At 46.3% G+C, this 24,536-nt stretch overlaps 1 protein-coding gene across 1 annotated transcript in view; it reads left to right on the top strand.

The window, feature by feature from the left end:
- Positions 1-3,800: 3,800 nt before the first annotated feature.
- Positions 3,801-24,536, top strand: part of SPON1 (spondin 1) — a 274,713-nt gene continuing 253,977 nt past the window's right edge. The window contains exons 1-2 of the mRNA XM_060104477.1: positions 3,801-4,038; positions 23,624-23,730. Of these exons, the coding sequence (XP_059960460.1) occupies positions 3,801-4,038; positions 23,624-23,730 (345 nt within the window). The remainder of the gene's footprint in view (positions 4,039-23,623; positions 23,731-24,536) is intronic.

The raw sequence follows: 24,536 nt of genomic DNA on the forward strand, positions 1-24,536 counted from the left end.
AAATACAAAATGTAAAAATCAGACATAGGGCCTCCCTGGTGGCGCAAGTGGTTGAGAGTCCGCCTGCCGATGCAGGGGATACGGGTTCGTGCCCCGGTCTGGGAGGATCCCATATGCCGCGGAGCGGCTGGGCCCGTGAGCCATGGCCGCTGAGCCTGCGCGTCCGGAGCCTGCGCGTCCGGAGCCTGTGCTCCGCAACGGGGGAGGCCACAACAGTGAGAGGCCCGCATACCGCAAAAAAAAAAAAAAAAAAAAAAAAAAAAAAAAAAAAAAAATCAGACATAAAAGTGAGTAGGTAATTATAAATCTTGAGAATATTAAGAGAAAGATATCAAGTTCCAGGAGAGCATATAAAGAGAGCCAGGACCTATTCTGGGAAATCAGGAAGGACTTCTCTGGGGAAGCAGTTTTGCACTGAGCTCTGAAGGGTGCATAGGAGTTGGCTGGGAGAGGGTGGGGGGTGGCAGAGACAAAAGCACTGGATTCCAGGCAGAGAGAACCACACAGGTGAAAGTTCATAAAATGGAAAAGCCATGGTGGCCGGAGCCCATGAGAAAAGGGGTACATGGTCTTCAAAGGCGGATCAAACAGGGCCTCAGAGGCCATGTTAAAGATTCTTTGTTCTGAGAGCTCTGAAAAGCCACTGAAAAAGGATTTTAACCTCGGGCTTGACATTCAAATCTGCATTTTAAAAAGGATCACCCAGTCTTCAGCTGAGAAGATGGATTGGAGGAGAGTAGGAGTAGATGTGGGCAGCCCAATTAGGAGGCTGAGAGATGATGACAACTCAGACTGATGTGGTGGCAGAAGAGTTGGGGAGAAGTGGACAGATTCAAGAAGGAGTTGGAAGCTAGTGATTCTGTGATGGATTGGATGTGTGGAGAGAGAGCAGCATTCTGATGTGACAGTAGAGCTGGGTTAGGGAAGTTTAACTCCAGTAGTGGGATTAAAGATCCATGGGCTGCTTAGAGTCTGCTGTCATGGCCCAGATGATGGGGTCACCGTTGCCTAGAGGGAAGAACCCTATTTTAGTGTTGGTGAGGACTGGTTTTTTTTTTTTTTTTTTTTTTTTTTTTTTTGCTGTACGCGGGCCTCTCACTGTTGTGGCCTCTCCTGTCACGGAGCACAGGCTCCAGACGCGCAGGCTCAGCGGCCATGGCTCACGGGCCCAGCCACTCTGTGGCATGTGGGATCTTCCCGGACCGGGGCATGAACCCGTGTCCCCTGCATCGGCAGGCGGACTCTCAACTACTGCGCCACCAGGGAAGCCCAGGACTGTTTTGAATCCTGGTTCTTTTCCCCCTTACTAGCTGTGGCACCCAGACAGGTAAATTTTATAGGTTCCTAATCTGGAAAATAGCAGAGAGGAGGGGGCCTCCTACATCACATGGTTTTCCTGTCAATGTTGAATGAGAAATTAACTATTATGTCCCTCCCTGCTGTGTTCTGCCCACCTCCCTGTTAGATTTGAATACGCTGATTTAGATGAAAAGACTTTCAAGAACACATAATGGAGCTACTGGATGTAAAATAAGCTCCGTGAAGACAGGAGCCACATTTTATTTATCTCTGTAGTTTCCTGTCCTCTGAGATAAGATCGGGTACACTCTCATGAACAACTTAGTTTGTAGCATATATATCACCGTTATGATTGGAAAAGATTCGTGTAACTATGTATTTAATATTTGCCTCTGCCCCAGATTGTAAGATCCACTAAGGCAAGTAATTTATTTGTCCTGTGTCCCAGTGCTGAGCACATGGAGGGCACTGGACATGAATGAATGAATGAATGAATGAATGTTTGTTCCCTCTGGTACCCACTACTCAGCACAGACTCGGCCCCAAATCTATACTCAAGGAAAGCTTGCTGGATGCATGGGACTGTGCACCTTGGAGTCTATGTGAGCCCTGAGCCAGTCCGGTCATGCTGGAGATAATTCACTCAGGACGCAGAGGTGAATCTCTCTGAATGTCCCCTCCATAAAGGAAGGCTGGTAGCTGGAGCAGGTGCTGCTGAGCGTCGAGGAGGGTCAGGCCAAGAAAAGAACGTAATTGCCTTCTGCAAAGGGGCACTGTCAGAGGACCTCTGAGAGAAGGCGCCCAGTTAATGGTGGCAGTGAGAGTCCCAGCACAAGGACTGAGGGCAGGCGAGGAGGAATGGAGGCCTCCAATGCAGATGGCTCCTCTGGGCTGTTTGTTAGTGACGCCAAAGGAAAGCAAAGGAGCTTGCTCTTTAAATGCAGGCTCTTGAAGCGTGTTGACAGTCCAGGGGAGGTAGGGGGTGCGTAACCAAAGCTTCTGAGAGCACTTGGGATGCTTGTGCACACTGAGGGGAGGCAGAGGCATTAAGGCAACCCCCAAATGGGCTTGGTCTCCGTTACTGTGCTACCCAGGGCCAGCCCAGACCCACCCATTGAGCTTGGGGGTGGGTGTCGGGAGACACTGGAGACCAGGCCCAGTATTTTACATGGGTCATTTCATTTAACTCTAGCACCCTTTAGAGGAAGGGTGTATTAGCCCAGAGGCACACACGCACCCTTTCTGAGCATGAAACTGAAGCTTGGAGAGCTTAAATAACTTGCTCAAGTCTCACAGTGGGTGAGGGACAGGACTAATGTTTGATTCAAGTCTGTGCCCAGGGGAACAGTGGGAGAGATTCCTGCACCTGGCCTTCTCCTGTCTGGCTTTGGGGTTGAGCCTGAGGCTCTGCCCAGTGAGCCCTTAGGTTCAGCTCCTCTCCAAACATCTGTCACTGGGGACTGGGAACCTGAACTAAAATCTAAGCCAAGAAAACACAAACTTTTCTCTGAAACTTTCAAAACCCCTTTCCAGGGCTCTGTGAGGACTCCTATGGGCTTTAGGCACTTTTGTCTTCGTGGGCTCCTCCCTTCATAAAACAGCAGTAAACATATTTTATGACTCTGTAGGTATAAAGACAAATATATTAATAAATACTATATAGTGAAATATTTTATTGGACCTAAAGTTTTTTTTTTTCTTCTGATTTTAAAGAAAACATTTTCAGGAATCTCCAAAGGTATTACAGGCCATAGCACTGTGCCTACTGGCCCCAATGGATGAATCATTCTGTTCCTTTCCATCCTCCAGTCTGACCTGTTCCAGGTCAGAGAAGGGCAATAGAGTCAGATAGCCATGGCATCTGACCCTGCTTTAACTGGCCGAAAGCCTCAGTTTGCTCATCTATAAAATGAGTGAAAGTAATGTCACGTTTATTGTGTGAAGCGAGAGTGGAAAAGGTGAGCAGATCTAGTAAGTAAACGGCCCAGAATATTGCCAGACGCAGAGTAGGTGTGCAACAAAAGTTCTCAGTCTTTCCCTCCTTGGAGCACCCTCCTCCACAGGGTCCAGGGGGTTGGGGCAGCAGCCTCCTTGGTGGTGGGACAGAGTCCGCAGTGTCCCTGTGCCCTATGATTTCCTCGCCAGACCCTGGGAATCCAGCATCGCAAAATAAACACGGCCGCGCCGCTAATCGCCAGCGCGGAAACAAAACAGCGCTGCGCTCGGGGATCTGGGCAAAATCAGCCCTCCCTCCTCCTCCTCCTCCTCCGCCGCCGCCGCCGCCCTCCCTTCCTCGCGCTGCTCGGCTTGCTCGGCTCAGCTCAGCGCAGCGCAGCTCGGCAGCCGCCAAGCCGAGGCGGCAAGGTCTCCCGGTCGCCAGCGCCGGCTCCGAGCTCCGCTCCCCGCCCGGGCTCTGCCAGGTCGCGCTTCCACGGGGACCCCTTCGAGCAGGAGTCGCGTGGCGAACCGGCGGCCAGGCACAAAGTTGGGGGCCCGCGAGGATGAGGCTATCCCCGGCGTCCCTGAGACTGAGCCGGAGTCCAGCGCTGCTGGCTCTGGCGCTGCCTCTGGCCGCGGCGCTGGCCTTCTCCGACGAGACCCTGGACAAAGTGCCCAAGTCGGAGGGCTACTGCAGCCGCATCCTGCGCGTCCAGGGCACGCGGCGCGAGGGCTACACCGAGTTCAGCCTCCGTGTGGAGGGCGACCCTGACTTCTACAAGCCGGGAACCAGCTACCGCGGTAAGTGGCCCTGCGTGGCGCTGAAGGCGCGGGACCCGGCCCCCGGAGGGCGCCGACCGCGCGGTGCGGGAGGAGGGCGCACGGTTCTCAGGCGCACAGTGCGGGCGCAGCCCGGTAAGGGCCCTTCTGTCCTGGATGCCCTCAGCCCTTTTAGACCCTGAGCCAGTGTCCGGGGCCGTCGCGGGCCACAGCCAGGAGATGCAGCCCCCACGTCCGACGCGCGGTTCCCTGGCATGGGCTGTAGTGGAGCGACGCGTCACTCTGGCCTGGCTGGGAGGGAACCTGGCTTCTTCCCCCGCCCTCTCCAGGAGAGAAGTGGAGACTCGCCTTTCTCTAGATCCGTCTCTGGAATGGAGTGGACCCTGGCTTCTCTTAGTCGGGTCCCAGGCAAGGTGGTGACTCCGGCTTTCCCCACTCCCATCCCTGAAAGAAAGGAAACCAGCTTCTCGCTGACCGGTCCCCAGTGGGATGGTCACTCCAGCTTCCCCGGACAGATCTCTACAGGAGAAGGGACTTCGGCTTCTACCTTAACTGGTCCCAGGGCACGAGGAGGAGGGGAGAGGAGGCTGAAGCTTTTCGGAAGGGTCCCTGGAAAGAACTCCAAATTATTCTCCGATGGTCCCAGGCGAGCGAGAAGACCCTGGATTTCTAGGACAGGCTCCCAGTGGACAGGGAACTCTAGGTAGTTTCGGACAGGGAAAGGGATTCCGATGAAGACGGAAGGGAAGCCCGGATTCCCGAGGCCTGCTCCCTGGGGGCCGGGACCTTGGCTCCCGAAACCCCAAGTTTCAGTGCCCCAGGGATGCCTACGCTCCTCAGCTGAGAGCCGGCTTTCGAGAACGCAGAGAGGGGATGTCCAAGCAAGTGAGCGCCTCCCAAGCAGGACAGGCAGCTCGACCCGCACAGACCTGAAGATCACTGACGCCATCCCCAGGGCCCACCGCCCCTCTCTTCAGCCGGGTCATCTCCCCAGACATCTTTTCCCCGTGCTGCAGCTGCCTTTCTCCAGTCGCGAGCCAGGACGTCGGGCAGGGAAGGAAGCCTGCCTGGCCTCACCGGGGCCCCGCGGGCGGGGAGTGACAGGGCGCGTGTCCCTTCACCCCTGCCCCTTCAAAAGTCAATTCTAGGTCCAAGCAGGAAGAGAGGGGCTTTGGGGCACCGAGTAGGGTGCTCTTCCATCCCCACTTTCCCGGTTCCTAAGCATCTCGGGAAGAAGCAATGGGAACAACACCGGAGAAAGTTTGGGGCAGTGTCAGCGGGCGCCCGGGCCACACAGGCGACCAGAACCGGGAGCAACCCTTCTCAGAACGCTTCCTCCATTTCCCCGAGTTCGTGTTACCGACTTTCTCCACCTGGAGCTCTCCAGAGCGGGCTTCCCGGCATAGTCTGCACGTGGATGCGCTCAGCAGCTGGCCGGCAGCCCCTGCAAGCCGGCACGGATCGGCGGGTACTCCGTGGAGACGGGCAGGGTGGGGGTGGGGTGGAGGGCACCCGGCCCAGCCCCGGGGAACTGGCGGCGGGTTGGCTGGGTTGCCCTGAGAGCCGAACCTACGAGCGGCCGCAGCCTCTCCTCCGAGCTGGGAAGCAGCCAGTCTGGAGGGAAGTGGGCGTAACCCCGCTGGCCTCTTCAGCCCTCCCGCAACCCGAGGGCCTGGGTTCCCTAGGAAAACTGTCCCAGCTCCACGTGGCAGGGAAAGAGGTGGCTCTGGAGTCAGGCGGACCAGGGTTTAGTAGCTGTGTGACCTTGTGCAGTCCTTTAATTTCTCTGAACCTGTTTCGCAGCTATTGAAAACAGCTGTTTATCCAACCAACCTGGGCGGTAGCAGGGAGTGAATGAGTGCATAAACATGAGCATGCCTGAGCTACAGCGGGCCCCCAATATATGCTAGTTTGAGTTGGCTATGGGGCCCTAATGCTTTAATAGTGGAGGGATGTGCCTGGTCAGATTTGTTTCTGGGGTGTGTGTGTGTGTGTGTGTGCATGCGTTTAAAAGTAGGTTTATTCAGCACTCTTTTCAGCCAGTCTACCAGTGAATGCCAGTTACCTTGGTCCTCTTGAAATAATTGAATGAATGAATGAATGATTTCTCCATATCATGAGGCTTGCCTTAGACTATTCCTTGTTTAGGACCAGGAGGATTTCTTTATTTCTTTTTTTAATTTTTTGGTCGCACTGCATGGCAAGTGGGATCTTAATTCCCCGACCAGGGATTGAACCCGTGCCCCCTGCATTGGAAGCGGAGAGTCACAGTCTTAACCACTGGACCTCCAGGGAAGTCCTGGGAGGATTTCTTTTTTGGGTAATTCAGGCTAGTCTGCTGCGCAGGCCAAGAGTCCTTCTGAGTTTCTTTTCCCACTTGAATCCTCCCAGTTTGTCCAAGCACTGGCAGCAAGTGGCCCCAGCACTGAGACAGAGATGCATCTGGGATTCACATCGACAGAGAGGTTCCATGACTGCCTAAGTATCCACTGGCAGCAGGTGGAAACTGGGGCTAGTAGGGAGGGGAGCACTAGACTTTCACCTTATAGGTTATTTCAGCCTAAAAAGTTAGCCTTTTGGACTGTGACATCCGACTCAGGCTGTTGGTGGGCAATCACCTTATCTCCTTTCTGGTGACTAAGAGATCCTGAATGAAAGATCTTGCAGGAACCATGCTAAGGCCCTCTGAGTAAATACTCTGCGATTAGCAAACCTGATTCTGCCACTCAGAGTTAGGAAGAAAAGGGCACTGGCCTAGTTTGTGACATTTTCTGTTGGCTTATACTTTCTTAGAATAGTTATATTAGAAATAAATCTAATACATTCTGCTCTAGGTATTGACTTAGGGCTGTGGAAATTAACATTCCCCTGGTGTTCTGTTTGCTGTTTTATTTTTTCCTGAATTAGGGCCCCTCACAATCGTTGGAATCAATGGCTTGTTTTCCTGCCGCAAACCTTTGTCCTCAGTATTCTATTCTAGTTCATCCCCAAAGAGCTTCTGCTCTCCATGCCCCACCCCCAACATATCCTTTAGGTATTCTAGACTGGAATAAAATGGTCACTATTAAGAAAAATATTGAAACATGGGGTTTCTTCTCAACAGCCAGGATCCAGATGAGATGATGATTCAGCCTTTTTCCAAGTTGTTAGTACTATATTGACTGCCTTCTCTCTCCCACCACATCTCTCTACTCTCCCTCCCTCTTCCCCCCAATACCCCTCCCTCTGCAATAATTGTGCTTTAGAAAGCTCTGAAAGGCTTGCTCTGTTTCTGACCATAGCCTCCTTTGAAAAAGAGATTACAGTGATTAAAAATAACAAGTTGAGGATCCTCAAGGGGCTTCCCTTATAGGAGGACAATTTGCAGGACCAGCCATTCCCAGATCCCAATTTCAAGCCAAATAGAAGAAAATCAGCTGAAATGTTCAAGAATTGATTGAAAATAAAAGAGGCTCTTTTGTCTGTCCGAATGTCTGTTTATTAGGAAAATAAAGCCAGACCCTGGCTAATGAGAGTGGCTTTTCCTAGATGCTCTTTAAAGGGAAATTTCAAGGAACTTGATGGGGAAAGAATGTCCAGTTGAGATTACAAAAACTTATCCAACTTCAAGCATAATTGAGGGATTTATTCTAAACCAGGAGGTTTGGAGACCTCCAAAGCTGCTTTGCCTTCTTTTTCTTTGTCTCTCTTTGGGGCACACACTGCCATAAGAATGTATGTTCCAGAGTGTCCCACCTCCGCCTGGTAGAAAGAACACAGGCTTTGATGTTGGCTGGGTCTGTTTCCACTTCAGCTCAGTCACACATTCACTGTGTGACCTCAGGCAGGCAGCTTTACCTCTCTGAGCTACAGTTTCTCCAACTGTAATATGAGGCTGCTTCTCCCACCACCCACAGCATAGCTATGAGAATTAGAAATAATCCATGTCAAAAGAAACTGTCATACAGTAGGATATACACACACACACACACACACACACATATATAAAATGTTATGAGATCATTATTTATTTTGGAAATAGAAAAATACTTGGCAGCTAGCACTGGATGAGACATTGTGTTAAGTACTTCCTACGCATCTAACTTATTCCTTCCAGTACTTTGGGGCAGTTTATTATTTTTATTTTATAGATGAGGACACTAAATCTCAGAGAGGTTTAGTAACTTGCCCATGGTCACACAGCTATAATCAGTGGAGTCAGGATACAAACTTAGGGATGTCTAACTCCTAAATCTCTGCTCTTAACCAGTCTTCTACACTGACTCAATAAAATAAATTAGGAGTAGACTGAATTCACCCAGCTACCCTCAGCCTTCTAGATGTTGAGTCTTTGTTGAAGGAAAACAGCAATAGCAAATCAAGATAATAACTGACAGGGCTTCCCTGGTGGCGCAATGGTTAAGAATCCGCCTGCCAGTGCAGGGGACACAGGTTCCATACCTGGTCCGGGAAGATCCCACATGCCACGGAGCAACTAAGTCCGTGCTCCACAACTACTGAGCCTGTGCTCTAGAGCCTGTGAGCCACAACTACTGAGCCCGTGAGCCACAACAAGAGAAGCCACCACAATGAGAAGCCCCCGCTTGCCGCAACAAGAGAAAAACCTGCGCGCGGCAATGAAGACCCAACGCAGCCAAAAATAAAATAAATAAATTAAAAAAAAATAATAATAATTGACATATCTTGGGACACAAAGTATGAAGTGATGGGTCCTTATTTACATTTTCTTTTTATTGACTTCAGTATTGCATTTCCCCATAAACCAGAAGATTAATTTAGAAACACGAAGAACCTTGCCAATCTTTAGCCAATTCCTTTCGTTTGTGGGGAAACAGAAACAAATTGGAAATAAAAAAACCTAATTTGACTGTTTTTTTTTTTTTTTTTTTTTTGCGGTATGCGGGCCTCTCACTGTTGTGGCCTCCCCCGTTGCGGAGCACAGGCTCCGGACGCGCAGGCTCCGGACGCGCAGGCTCAGCGGCCATGGCTCACGGGCCCAGCCGCTCCGCGGCATATGGGATCCTCCCAGACCGGGGCACGAACCCGTATCCCCTGCATCGGCAGGCGGACTCTCAACCACTTGCGCCACCAGGGAGGCCCTGTTGTTTTGTTTTTATATGCAGATATTATATGCCTGTAAAATTATATGTTTGAAAAGTATACATGTAGAATCTGAAAAATTTAGGCTGGATAAGGTCTTTTAAATAAACTATTTCTTATCTAATTTTTTTTCTTTTTTTTAATTAAGCACTGCTGATGATTAACTGTAATTAATTATAAGTGACCACCCCCCACCTCTCCTCTTTTCTTTTTTTATTAGGTAACTTTAATTTTTTAACTTGTACTCCCTTTTCATAAGTATTTAGTTCAAATAGATAATAAAAATTAAAAGATGCATGCATATCTACGTGCTTAATAGTTGTGGGGATTGTTACTTTGAGTTTCATGAAACAAAAAAAAACATACAAAAAAAATGAAAGCATAAAAGTTGGAATTTTTCAAGGTTTAAAACTTGAGTACTTCCCATACACAGTTAAGTTGTTCCATTCCAGCTGGCTGACTCAACTGGAACAGTGGGCTATAATTGCTGATATGTTTATAAACATGCCATTAGCTTGTTATACAGAATGTCACATGTAGGTCGATACAAATTTCTGCAGGGAAAAAAAAAACTTAACCATCTTGTATTAGGATACAGGCTAAGCTCATGTTACAAAGAGACCCCAAAATACAGTGTTTTAAACAAGAAATAACTGGGAAATCCAAGATGATGGGTGGCTTGTTCCACAAGGTCAATCAGTACCCCAGGTTCCTTCCATCTTGTTGCTCTACCATCTTCTAGCACTCTGCAGTCCAAAGGAAGCCACAAGTCACAGTACCAGAAATGTGGCTTTTCCAAACTGAGTTGTGCTGTAAACGTAAGATGCACACTGGTTGTTGAATAATTAGTATGAAAAAAGAGTAAGCTTCTCATTAAAAATATTTTATATTGATTACATGTTGAAGTTATAATTGTATATAGTAGACAACATAAAATATATTGTTAAAATTAATTTTACTTGTTTTACATTTATTCCTACCAGCTACTTGTTAACAAGTAAAATGAATTTCCCCTGGCTTGAGCTTATTTCTATTGGACAGCACTGTTCTAGGGAGTTGTCCTCATCAGCATGGTGACAGCCAGCTCACTACCAACACATCTGAATTCCAGTCAGCATGCAGAGGGGAAAGGAAGTAGAGGCAAGCAGCTTTCTTTTAGTGATGTAACCCAGAAGTCATAGCTAGCACTTTCAAACACACTCCTTTGCTAAGAATTTGGTCCCATGGCCACACCTAGCTGCAAGGGAGCCTGGGAAAGATAGCATTTAGCTGGGCAGCCACATGCCCAGTGAAAACTTTGGGGAGGGATTTATTTTTCAAAAGGATGAAGGTGAAAATGGATTTGGAGGGGCAGTTAGCCGTCTCTGTCACATGTTTTAATGCATAGTCATGTAAAAACAATGTTTCATGTTCTCTTTCTCAGTGATAGGTGATCTAGGTGAGTCTTCTCAACAGCACGTGAATTGATATTCCTGCTAAATGAATCAGTAGGGGAAGGAGTGTTGATGTAGGTGTGTGTGCACGCACGCTTGTGTGTGGTGTGTTGATAGGGTTCATACTGAAGAAATAAGGGGCCAATGAGTCAGAGTAGCCTGCTCTGTCTCACCCTCTTCCTCTGTCTTACCCTTCCTCAAGGAAGCAGCAAGGAAGGGAAGGAATGAAGGAAGAAGTGGATAAAGCAAGAAAATGCAAGAGAGGGAGAGGAAAAAGGAAAAAGGGGGAAGAAGGAGGAGGAGAGAAAGGAGGGGAAGGAGAAGAAAGAAATTAAGAGAAAAGAAAAACACCTCACTGGGATATACATTGAGAATGAAAAAGAAAAAAATAATTTTACAGAGGAGTCCCATCTTTTTTTAGTTTTAAAGTCTTAATGAAGACTATCATTCTCATTCTCTTAGTTAATAGATAAGTTCCCCCAAATCAGATCCCATTGATCATGAATTGTTTTATTAAGATTAATTTAAAATAAGTGCTCTGGGCTTCCCTGGTGGTGCAGTGGTTGAGAGTCCGCCTGCCGATGCAGTGGACACGGGTTCATGCCCCAGTCCGGGAAGATCCCACATGCCGCGGAGCAGCTAGGCCCGTGAGCCATGGCCGCTGAGCCTGTGCGTCTGGAGCCTGTGCTCCGCAACGGGAGAGGCCACAACAGTGAGAGGCCCGCGTACCGCAAAAATAAAAATAAAATAAGTGCTCTTAATCTGCTGTGGAATTTACTAGATTTGCTGAGATCAAAATTTTTTAAATTGAAGTATAGTTGATTTACAATGTTGTGTTAGTTTCAGGTATACAGCAAAGTGATTCAGTTAATACATATTAACTGAATATATATATATATATATATATATATATATATATATATATATTCTTTTTCAAGAGAGGAGGCCCATATTACTTGAGGGTTGGAGTCAAGAGGCACTATGAAAAGCAAAAATCATATAAGTCAAAATTATTCCTTAAAAATCCTTTGCAATTTTACATAAACAATCACATGGATACTAGATTCAATCTAGCCTTATTTATGTGCCCCAGCATATAGTTTTGTTAGTGGGGAATAGAAACAAGCTGACATTTCTCAATAAGTCCAGCACTTCTATTTTTCCCCCCAGCATTGGAAGAGACCAGTGTTTCCTCAGTTGAATACTAGATAAAACCATTGGTTTGTTAGTCCTTAAACACTGACATGACAAGTACAAAATACTATCTGATGGACTGAGGGAACCCAGAGTCACAGCTCATGCTCACTCACACATGCTTGCATGTATTGAATACAGTGGCAAGTGGCCCAAATGATCTCAAGTGTTATTTCCTTTCTCTGTTTTTTCTCTGATGGTGTGCAGTTGTGTCTGGTTCCTGTCATATGCACCTCTCTGTAGCACCTACAGTGTCAGAGAGCTCACTACATCACGTAAAGCTTTCTGTGTGGCTAGCCAGCTCATTTTTACTAGGTGTCTTGGCTGGGCTGGAGTTGAGGCTAGGATAGGAAAGGTAAGGATTTAGGTAACACCACAAGACCTTTGTGAGCTCTACATAGACAAGGCTTCTAACTTTCACAGAATATTCAAAACTGCCATGAAAAGTTGAGGGACACTTTAAACAGGGCCCTGCTCACATCCACGGATTTGCTGAGGTCTAGGAGACCCACGGGAAATAACTTGAATCCTGTCTACAGTTGTGGTTCAGATATTTGCAAACACAGACTAGGTGAGAGGGGGAAGGACAGGGAAGGGCTGCGAGCACAAAATATTGTGTCGGGGGGATGGGAGTGTGGGGAGGTGGGCAGAATCAGACAGGCGGGAAGAACTGAATGGGGATTCTAGGTGCTACAGGAAGCTCTTCTGGTGCTCTTCATCTCCCCCCCTTCCTCCTTTTCTTCTTCTCCTTCTTCATTTTCTTTTCCTCCTTTTCTTTCTTCTCCTTCTCCTCGCAGCAGCAACCCTGACCTTTGAATTTTCTAAACACACCAAGCTCATTCCCACCCCAGGGCCTTTGTATATGCTTTTCTCCATGCCTAGAATGCTCTCCCCCAGATCTTTGGCTCACTCTTTGTCTTTTGAGTCTCAGCTCGGATGTTATCTCTTTAAAGAGGTTTCTCTGACCACCAATTTATGTTTCTCATTACTTTTGCCTGGTTTTATTTTCTTCATACCCCTGAACCACTCTCTGAAATGATCTTTATCGTCTGCCTCCTTGAGCTAGAATACAAGCTTTATGAGAGCAAGGACTTCGCCATTCTTATTTGCCGTTTTATCGCCAGCACCCAAAAGAGCGTGTGGCCATCACAGGCACTAAATCATTATTTATTGAAAAGTGAATGTATCATTTAAACCCCAAGAACCCCTCTAAAAGAGAGAAGTGAGATCTCCCTCTAAGGGAGATGAATGGAAGGAAGGGAAAGCATTTCTCCCTCTGCCAGAGGGAGGTGAGGCCAAGGAATGGGGACAGATGGCAAGGATCTCCATGTGGTGGCAGCAGAGAGAAAGGATGCCCACTCAGTGCCCTGGGGGCATTGGCTGGAGGCTGAGGGCAGGTAGATGGTCCGGGTCCAGGGTGAAGCCTGTTGGAAGCGAAGAGATCGGCAGTCATATGCATGGTGGGATCGTTGATGGTTCAGAGGTGAAGAGCACAAGGACAGCAGGCAAGAGAGCAAAGGGAAGGAGCTGCCAGCCTCAGACACTGACTCTGATTACATGGAGAATAGCGCAGAGGGGATTGTTGATCCATCAAACGTAGACACCAGTTATTAAAGTGACTTTCCCTGGAATCAGCTCTTTGTGGAGTCATTTGTGTGATTTCCAAACCTAGTTATGCGTCAGAATCACTTGGAAAGTTAAAATATATATATATATATATATATATATATATATATATATATATATATATATATATGTATATGTATCTTTACTGGCTCCACCCCAACAAAGGGCTGGATTCCAGGAATCTATATCCTTCTTTCCTTTTTTCTTTTTCTTTTTTTTTTAAAAAGCAAGATGGTGAGACACAAAGAGAAGGTGGCCAAAAGGTGGCCACTTTTCTGTGAATGTGCTTCCCCATCCCCATGTCTCCCAGCCTCACCCCCAGCCTCCTAGTCCCACATACTTTGTCACATCACTGCCCTATCCTGTTTCTGTCAACACAATGGCCAGTGGCATGTCCTCAGAACCAACACAGTGGTGACATTCCCCTGCCTTGGCCGAGGAGTGGTGGGGAGGGAGCTGTGAGCTTCCTCTAGGTGACAACGCTCGCAGGTCAGCAGAGCCTGAGCTAAGGCGACCTTGTTGTGCATCTCTGCTGCCAAAGACTGCCTCCCGTGTAACTTCCGCTCATCACTCCAGGTTCTGTCCTCTGGAGTCCAGCAGATAAGGTCTCCCCTTGGCCATATGTCAGCCCTTGAGATGTTTGTGAAGAAACAGGTACTGTGACTTCTCTTCTGATTAAAATGCCCTGTTTCTTCAACCATTCTTTGTAGGACACTCTTCCTTATTCCCTTGCGCCTTGGACTCCAGATGTGCTCTGATCAGGGTGGAACATGGCGGAATGATTATCTCCCTTGTTCTGGACACCGTGTTTGTGTTAAGCTTGCCAGGTCTTGTGCTCGCTGTTTTGGCAGCTGTGTTGTACTCTGGAATCACACTGAGCTTGCAGCCAGCAAAAAATTCCTGTGATTTGGTGGGAAGGCTTGCCGCCCTCCTTTCCCTGTACTAGTGAAACTGGTCCTGGGACATAAGCTTTGACATGATTCCCCATTAGACTTAATCCAACATGTTTGGGTCCATCATGGTAGCTGTCAACCATTCATGAATCTGGATTCTGTCACTGAATGACCTATCCACATAATCTAATTTTGGATTATCCACAGTTTTGACAAGCAAGCCTTAGAAGGCTTTAGCTAAGAAGTTGGTAAGAGTGATGAGCACGTCAGGGCTTAGGACAGAGCATTCTGACATCTTTCTCCAAAGCTGACATCTAATTAAAATAGTTTTGAAGTCAACTAATTTTCTGTTACCTCAGTGGCACTTAAATACTAACTGCCACCCTGCTGGTCAGCCACCTCAGTTTAGTCACAAGTACTGTTTCTTTAGCCTGCTAATGAATCTTACAGTCTAGGCAGAATTATTTTCTTTGTTCCAAAATTAGTCAGGAGTCTTTCCACTGCAAGTGACAGGAACAAAGTCTAACTGAAGCAAAAAATAGAATTATTGAACCCTATATTTGGAAAGCCCACGGGTGCATCTGGCCAGCTTCAGGTATAAATGATTCTAGGGACTTGAACAAAGTTCTCTCTCCCCCTCCCTCGCCCCCCCCCGCTTTTCTCTCTTCCTCTCCCTTTCTCCTTTCCTCTCCATCTTTTCCATTCACTCCTTTTACCTTCTCTCTCCCCTTCCATCCTTTACCTCTTGGCTGTGTTTTTATGTGTTGGCACAATTTTTCTTAATGCAGATAAACTTTCTCCCAGTGCCAGGGAAGATAGCTGTCAACAACGTTCAGTGAAAAGACTTTCAGTTCTGTAACTGAAAGAAAAGCCTTTCCCCCTTTACTTCCAAACTGAAAAATCCCAGGGAAGGATTCTGATTGGCCCAGCTTGGGTGACATACCCAGGGGAATGGGATACATTACGATATGGAGATAGACTGCATCTGGGTCACAGTCACTTCTATGACTTGCTATTTCAGGAGGGAGAAGGGGGACTGTGATTGGCAGCCCCAAAGATCACATGGTCAGTGTAAGGGAAGGTGTGGTGGTCCTAGACAGCATGTGTCCCTTAGAACTTCCTACCCTCCCCCAGATACATTCTCTTGGCTGATATACCTCCAATTCCTCAGGAGTATTCTTCCCATCCATTCCTCTTCCCAGCCACATATTGGTTAGCTCAGGACCCATTCACCTGGCTCCCAGCTATTCCATGATGAGAGAGCACATGGGGGAAAGAATGACCTTCTATTGAATGGTTGCAATGTGCTTCATATACCTTATCTCATTTAGTCCTTATGACAAATGCATGAAATGATAATGATGATCCCTATTTTAGAGAGGAGACTCATTGATCTTTAACTATATTTTATTAATTTAGCCAAATTTATATATACTTACTATTACAAATATTAATTCATGACTTGTTATGATAACAATAGAAGTACTGTTACTGCCATTTTACAGGAGATTGTCAACTGAGATAATGAGAAGTTAATTAGTCCGAGGTAACACGTAGTAAAACAGAGAGGAATTTGAACGCAGGTCTGTTAGCTACATCCATTGTACATCTATAGCTACAACCCTTACAACTTTAAATATGCATGATCTTTAATCTGGAATGAGAGGTATTTCATCTCTTCTGGGGAATGCTGGGAGCCTTCACTGAGGAAGGTCATCCAAGCAAACAGCATAATCCAACCTCACCACATGCACTTGCTCACCCTTGGACTTTTAACCCTGCCTTCCTATCTGCCAGCCTGTCACCAGCATCTTCTCCTGCCTGCTCCTGGCTGGGTGGGCTGAATTGCCAATTTCTAAGTAAGGTATGCAAGTGAGTTGCAGCTGCCCAGAGTTCCACAAGTTGAGCAGAGTTGGGAGGGGACCACCATGACTTATGTAATGCTCCAGCAGTCCTTATAACTAATCCCATGTTACAAGTTAAGGCAGAAACTCAAGTTCATTGTGGTTGATGTGTGGGGTGGGAAGACTGGGCATCTCAGTAACATATAGCAGGTGGATGGCAGGGGCTGGCCTTGTAATGGAACTGGGATCTGGTTCAGGACCTTCTCATTGAGGCTGGGGCTGGAGGGGTCTGAAACCCAGAGGTAGAGTGGGGAGGGTGATGGCCCTAGACAAGATCCAGTGATGGCAATAGGCATAGCAGAGGCACTGGAGTTTATGTTAGATGGTTGACAAACCAGCATTTGAAGGGCTCAGAAAGTTACTTGGGAAATAGATGGGACTCGTGTTTTCCTATAATAAGCAGGGGAGAACTCCACCTTTGGTGGAGATTGGAGGTCAGGCTCCTGTGTGAAACATCAGTCCTCATACAGACAGACCAGAGAGGCCCTTGCCACTGAGCTGGTTTTTAGGGAAAGGCTGTAATCCAATATTCACACAACTTCTAGCCTGATCTTCCTAAAACACAAATCTGAATACAACATTCCCCAACTCAAACCCTTCAGTGCCTCCTCATCACCTCCAGGGTGGTATCTGCACTTCTTAGCCAAAAGTCTTCAAAGCCCTGCTATCTCCCCGCTTCTCACCTTCCTCCCCTAGCCTCTTATACTTCTCTCCCAGCTTGCAACTAATGAAATACAGAATTACTTCTGGTTTCCAAGGCCAAGACTGGCCCACCATGCTTTTCCCTCTGCCTGAGATGGTATTGTTCCTCTTGTCCACTGGACAAACTCCTATACCTCATTCAATTTGCAGCTCAAATGCCACCTCCTCCTTGAAGTCTCCTTTAACTCCCCCAGTAGACTCAGATGTTCTCTCCTCTGGGACCCTAGAGCACTTCATTCATACCTCCATAACACCCGTTTTATGTTATAAAAATATCTGCCGATGTGTCCTTTTCTCCCAGCTGTTAGGCTGTGTGCTCCCAGAAGGCAGAGGCTGGGTCTTTTCTCTCTGTGTCTCCAGAGACGTAGTTCAAGACAGACTTGGTCTCTGCTCTCACAGAGCCTACAAGTGATTAGGGGAGACCAGCAATTAACAAATAATTCACAAATAAATATTTAATTAAGACTGGTGAGAGGTATTCAAGAAGAAGAAAGGCGTGTTGAAAAGCTATATCATGTGGGGGTGGGAGGGGCTGAGAGACCCTCACAGGGCTCACTGTCTATGGTATGAGCCACTGCAAGAATACTCAGTTCATTATAAGGACTTAACCAAATCTCCCCATAACCTGGCCCTGTGACCATCATCCCCAAAGACAGTGATCTCTGCTGCAGTCCCATCAGTGGTCCTACATTGGCACCTACTAGAGTTTTTCTCTGGAGGTTCAAACATTGTCCCCAAGGGCCAGCTTTTTGAAACTCATTGTCTGTTAATGAGCTTGCTAAGCATCATGATCTTTAGCATCATCATCATCATCATCATTTTGATCACCGTCTTCATCCTCAACATCACCAGCACCACCATCATCATCCTTTACAATTTTGGATCCTTTATATCTGCCAGGCACTGTGGTAAATGTTTATTTAGTCATTTCTACATTCCTATAGAAAGGTAATATCGTGAACCTCATTTTTTAAAAAATGAGGAAACGGGGAGGTCAAATAACTCACCAGAGGTTACACAGTTAATAAGTGGTGGCTCTAGGATTCTAATCTGAAATCTTTGCTTTTAACAAGTTCCCTGTATGTGCTCACAGGATGGCTCCAAATGGACCTTTTTAAAATTTTATTTTAATCCTTCGTAAGCTTTTTTCTTGAATTTCCTGGGTCTCTTAATGGCCTCTTTCTTGGGAGGCACTTGGGAGGAGTCATTAGAGAGAAGATTCTACTATTTATTGCCAAGTAGTCATCTTCAGTCATTACTGGGACTCAGAACACGCTGCACATTTGTTCCTTTCAGGAGAGAGTCGTATAATGGGCTTCTCTAGAGAGATAGGGTCTCCTCTCTTCCTTCAAATTATACTGTGTAACACAGTCATCAGCACTGATAATGATGGCTTGAAACACCACACAAGTTCAGCCCCCAGAGCCTCCATCTGCTGCGTTGTATTTAATAAGGTCGAGTAGAACTTTAGTTTTCTAGAACTTACAGGAACGCATCATTCCAGGAAGCCGAGTTTATGGGTAGCCCTTTAGGTGCTCTGCACAGATACACAAAAAGATGCATACTTACCATTCGGAAACGTTGTTTAATAATACTCTTATCAAAACAAAGCTTACGTACAGAAAAGTTCACAAATCATGCATCTTGGTGAATTATCACTTGTTGAATACACTCATGCAACTGGCACCCAGATCAAGAAATAGAACATGGCCCGAACTCCAGAAGCACCCCTGTTCCCTCCCAAATCAGCACTGCTTCCCCTTTCCCACACTTGTAAGCACTGACCTGACCTCTAGGATCATAGATTACTTTGCCTGGTTTTGAACTTTATATAAATGTCCTCATACTTTTTGTATTCTTTTGTGTCTGTCTTCTTTCACTCAAGATTATGTTTGTGAGATTTACCCATGTTGTTGTAAGTAGCAGTAATTTGTTCATTTTCATTACCCTGAGGCATTCAATTCTGTGACTGGCCACAATTTATATATCCATGGCTGCTGATGGACGTTTGAGTGTTTCCAGTTGGAAACAAATAATGTTACTATGAACATCTGATAGGTGTCATTCGATGCACATATGTCTGCATTTCGGTTGATTTAGGGGTGGCAGCACTGGGTCATAGGGTATGTATAAGCTCAGCTTCAGTAAATACTGCTAAAGACTTTTCCAGAGAAAATTGCTCATATTTGGTTCATCAATAGTGTGTGAGTTCCAGTTAACAACATTTGATAATGTGAATCCTTTTAAGGTTAGTCAATCTAGTGGAAATGCAGTAGTATTTTATTGTGGATTTAATTCTTGTTTCCCTGTTGACAGATGAGGTTCAGTGCCTTTTCGTATCTTTATTGGCCATTTGGGCACCTTCTTCTGTGAAGTATTAGTTCATGTGATTTCCCTATTTTTTTTCTTTGCGTTCTCTGTCTTTTCCTTATTGGTCTTAGAGAGTTCTTTATATATTTTGGATAAAAGTCAATTTATATATTTTGGATAAAAGTCAATTTCTGGTTAAATGGATTGCAGATACCTCCTTCCACACCATGGCTTACTTTTTCTTAGCAGTGTCTTTTGAAAAGCAAAATTTTGATACCATTCCATTTACACATCTTCTTGTTGGTATTTTTTTTTTTTTATGTCCTGTTTAAAAACTCTTTCCTACTCCAGGGTCATTCGTATTTTATCTTATGCTACTTTCTAAAACCTTATTGTTTTACTTTTCACATTTAGCTCTACAATCCATGTGAAATTTATTTTGTGAAAGATGTGAGGCAAAGGCCAAGATTCACCTTTTTTACACGGTTTTCCTAGTTGTCATTGAAAATATCTTCTTTCCCCCACTGCTCTGCAGTATATCCTTAATGATAAATCAAGTTCACATATATTTGTGGAACTTTATCTGGACCTCAAACTATTCAGGCCTATTTTTCTTTCCTTGTTATGGTACACTGGCTTAATTTCTATAGCTGCATAGGTCTCGATATCTGGGAATAGAAGCCATCCAACCTTGCCCTTCTTTTTCCAGATTGCCTTAGGTATTGGCCCTTTGCATTTTCACATAAATTTTAGAATCGACTTGTCAATATCACAGAAATCATGCTGTGAATTTAATGTAAGTTGCACTAAATCTATAAATCAGTTTGAGAAGAATTGACATCTTTACAACCCTGAGTCTAACAGTCCATGAACACGATTCAGTAAATGTAATTACATATCAACTCTGTGCTAATCACTGTGCTGAGCTAAGATGTGGTTCTTGCCTTTGAAGGACTCGCAAATAGGTAAACAAATACTTACACACAAAATATGATTTAATGTGATCATCTCATCACTGATAATAATAAGAGCTAATATTTAATAAGTGCCTATTATCTGCCAACCATGATTTTAAGGACTTTAGTGCATTAATTATTTATGTTTTACACTAATACTTTGAGGTAAATGCTGTTATTAGGCCCACTGTGTAGGTATTTTTAATCTTAACAAAGTCCAGGGAAAAAGAGCACCCAGGTCTTGATGGGAAAGTCAGAGGAAACATCACAGAAAAGGTGAAAATTTAGCTGATTTCTAAAGAAGTTTGCTAGGAATGGAGGAGGTAGAACATTCCAAGCGTATGAATAGCATATGGAAAGAAATAATACTGTAGAGTGAAATGATACGGCTTTTCAGGAAACTGCCAGTGAGCGAGTCCCAGGACTGAAATGCAGTGTGGCAGGGAATGGAAACGTGGCTGATGAAGCTCTCCAGAAAGGCAGAGTCTGTGGGCCTATCAGTCTATGGGGTTTGAGCTGTAGCCTGAAGGCAGTGACTGTGCAGCAGAAATTGACTGTCTGACTTATGCTGGGTTCCCCAGAAGCAGATATTACTCATTTCCTAGGGCTCCCATGTATAGAACCACAAACCGGTGGCTTAAAACAACAGAAATGTACTTGCTCACAGTTCTAGAGGCTAAAAATCTGAAATGAAGATGTCATCAGAGTTGGTTCCTTCTGGAGGCTCCTAGGGAGTTTCTTTCATGCCTCTCCCAGCCTCTGGTGACAGTCCTTGCTGTTCATTGGCCTGCAGATGCTTCACTCCAATCTCTGCCTCTGTCATCACCTGGCATTCTTCCCTGTGTGTCTCCATGTCTCTTCTTCTAAGGACACTGGCCATCTTGGACTTAGGATTACCTTAACCCAATATGATCTCATCTTAACTAATTACATCTGCAAAGACCCTATTTCCAAATAAGGTCACATTTCCAGGAACCTGGGGTTAGGATTTTAACATATATTTTGGGAGGACACAATTTAACCCCATAACAAACCCTCAGGTGAGGATTTGGGTGCCATTGACTTATTAAGGAAGTGCTCCCAGGGGAGGCCAATAAGGGATTGGGGAACTGGGACGAGGAGGAAGAAGCCTTGCCAGCCCATGACCCCAGTGAGCTCTGATTCTGCAGGGCCATTTCGAGGTGTCAGGTACCCCTCAGAATTGTCATCACCTGATGCAAGGTAGCTGGGCTTTTCATATTAGGCAGAGCAGACTCCAGTGACCAGGGCTGAGTTGCAGGTGCTGGCCTCTGGAAGCAAAGGCACATCAGCACCAGGGTCACATTACAATGGTACAGAGGAATTTGAGGTGATCTGGCCAGAGCACCTTTACTGTCTGCTTCTTGTTCTCTGCTCCCCTTCCTCCAGAATTGTGTAGAATAGCCTTGAAAGCCCTCCCACCCCACCCTAGATAACCTCAGACAGCTGTGGGGCTGTCTGTCTATCCCTCAGAGATCTCAGTTCTTTCTCCTGACATCATAAGCATCATTTTCTGCCTGCCACTGCTGTGCAACCACCTTTCTTACTCTTCTTTACTTCTTTGTGTGCTTTTTTCTCATTCTTTCTTCCTTATTTTCCATCTGACCTTTTATAGACATCAGTAGCCACCAATCAGAATGCACTTTCACTTTTGTGGGATGAACTGACCAACCACAGCATGAGACGTGCAGTCTTTGTGTCTCCAAGTGCTTCTCTGAGATGTCATTGTGTTGGTGGCTCACGGACCATTGCTGAACTTTCCTAGATGGTGGTTTTAATTTTTGGACTTTTGGAATGTTTCCTTTTCAGGACTGAAACTAGAAGACTAAATGCCCCTCCTCAAAAGGGGGTTGCTTATCAGAATCACATAAATACTATAGGTTCAATGAATTGATTTTTAAATTTTGAAAACTTAGTCAACGCTTACGGAATACACACACTATAGATATTCCTATTTATACTCAGTATGTAGAGCAATGAGTAGAGTGTTAAACTGGGGAGGGGGCCAGACCCAAAGCCCACCTCTGGGTGGTCTTACTACCTTCAGCGTGTCTGTTGACATTTCTGTGTCTTTGTGTCCTATCTGTGAAATTAGAGGGCTTGGAATGGAGGATTCTTAGGATAGCACTAATAGTCTATAATTTTATGTTTAAAGAATCTTAGCATTTTAATGTAGGCAGTAATTTAGACCTCAATTTATATCAATTTCAAGAAGCTTGAATGGAGCATCTCTTAGATGCCAGGCTCTGTGCTAGGTGATACGGATACAAAGCAAATGAAAACCCAGTTCCTCTCCAGCATTAACTCACAGTCCAGTGGAGAAGGGTGGTAAAAATAGAATTGCAATCCAGTGCAAAAATTGCAATAAAGGATTTCCATCTCGGGAGATTGTAGATACAAAGGGAGGGGCAAACATCATTGCTAAGATCCCTGAGCTAGGTTTCAATGAATACCTAGTTCTCTGGGTCAATGTGGGAAGGAAGAGTTTAAAGTAGGTTCATAATTCCAACTGCTGTAACAAACAATCCCCCACAATATAAGTTTATTTCCAGTTTGTGCCAAGTATAATATGGATGTTTCTGGTCCATGAGTGATTATCTGTGTGGTTATTCAGAAACCCAGGTTCCTTACATCTTGTGGCTCTACCATCCTTCTCCTGGGGCATCAGAGTCCTCTGCTGGATCTCCTGCATTCAGCAGGCAGAGATGGGAGAGGAAGAATGGAGAATCATGTAGAAAGTCTGGATGGGCCAGGCAGGAAGTGGCATGCATCATGTCTGTTCACACTTTCTACTGGTAGGACTGGGGCACCAGCAGACCAAACTGCAAGGGAGGCTGGGAATGTTCTAGCTGAGTACCCACAAGAAATAGGAAATGTGTTTTGCCACATCCTACAGGAGTTTGTGCTGCAAGCAGCTGGATCTCTCCTGGGCTGATCTCTGGAAGTGTAACATTAGATAACTGTCAAGACTAGAGTTGCTGACCAGGGACTATTTTTGTCAAATTGTGGTTACTGAGAGAGAGCTCACCTCAGCCTTGGTTGATTCAAGAATTCCTAAGTGAGGGCTTCCCTGGTGGCACAGTGGTTGAGAGTCTGCCTGCCGATGCAGGGGACACGGGTTCGTGCCCCGGTCCGGGAAGATCCCACATGCCGCGGAGCGGCTGGGCCCGTGAGCCATGGCCGCTGGGCCTGCGTGTCCAGAGCCTGTGCTCCGCAACGGGAGAGGCCACAGCAAAAAGAATTCCCAAGTGAGATTGTAGTTCAGACGTTTAGCAGGTTCTGAAATGTGAGAGGGGGCTAGGTGGAGGGAGTGAAATTTCACTACTCTACAGAATAAGACTTTCCCACTGACAGCTGCCCCTGCTACCCACAGGTCTGGGATGTTAATGGGGAACTCAATGTTTATCCGTTTGACGAATGGAAGGCAGCTGATTCTTATGCTTATCATCTGCTTTCTTCTGTCTCTGCAGTGACGCTTTCAGCTGCGCCTCCCTCTTACTTCAGAGGATTCACATTGATCGCCCTCAAAGAGAACAGAGAGGGTGATAAGGAGGAAGACCATGCCGGGACCTTCCAGGTAAGACCCCTTCTGGACTTTTCCAGGGACCCCTGTCGCTCTAGTAGGTAGATGCCAAGTGAAAGGTGGGCCGGATCGAGGAGGCTGAGGGTAAGGAATGGGGCAGGTATCTGAGGGGGCTTCTCATGCAATATCCTTGACCATTGGCGGGGTGGACCAGGTCCATGGAAAGACCTATAAGGGAGTAGGCAGCAAATGCCTCGCGTCTACCTTAAGGCCTTGGGGCTCGGCCACCAGGCAGGGCTCTTCTGGGGCTCACAGTACCTTGGGCAGCAGACAGTCCAGTGTGGTGGGAGCTCCCAGAACCCTGCCGAGGCACGGATGTTTTTCCTGTGCAGCCATTTCTCAATTGACTGGCAATTTTCAAGTGTAAACGGAACAGGAGCTTAGGCTGGCCAGACTGGAGGGAGTTCAAAGCACAGGAGAAGGACTATTAAGGGAACGAAGAGATTGATTTATGAGGGAAGATTAAAAGAACTAAACATGCTTTGCTTGGCTAAATGAACGGGGCCGAGTTGAAGAGGTGGTAATGGTCTTTAACTGTCAGTCCTTGCAGAGCAGCCTCTTCCAGGGGAGGCCTCGTTTGACTTTGTACAAAAGGGCACAGCAAGACGAAAGTGGGTCAGGAGAAGAAAGGGAATCTCAAAGACAAGGACCCTGCCAGTGAGTCATACTTCACCGTGGAATATTCTTCCAGGGGAAGTGGCAGGAACATCACCCCCTCTCAGAGGTTTAGAAAGAGGCCAGCAAGTTGTCAGAACATGTCCCAAAATGACTGGGGCGATCCTAGGAGGAGGCGCGGCCAA

Source organism: Mesoplodon densirostris, chromosome 7 (genome assembly GCF_025265405.1).
Source record: "Mesoplodon densirostris isolate mMesDen1 chromosome 7, mMesDen1 primary haplotype, whole genome shotgun sequence".
Lineage (NCBI taxonomy): Eukaryota > Metazoa > Chordata > Mammalia > Artiodactyla > Ziphiidae > Mesoplodon > Mesoplodon densirostris.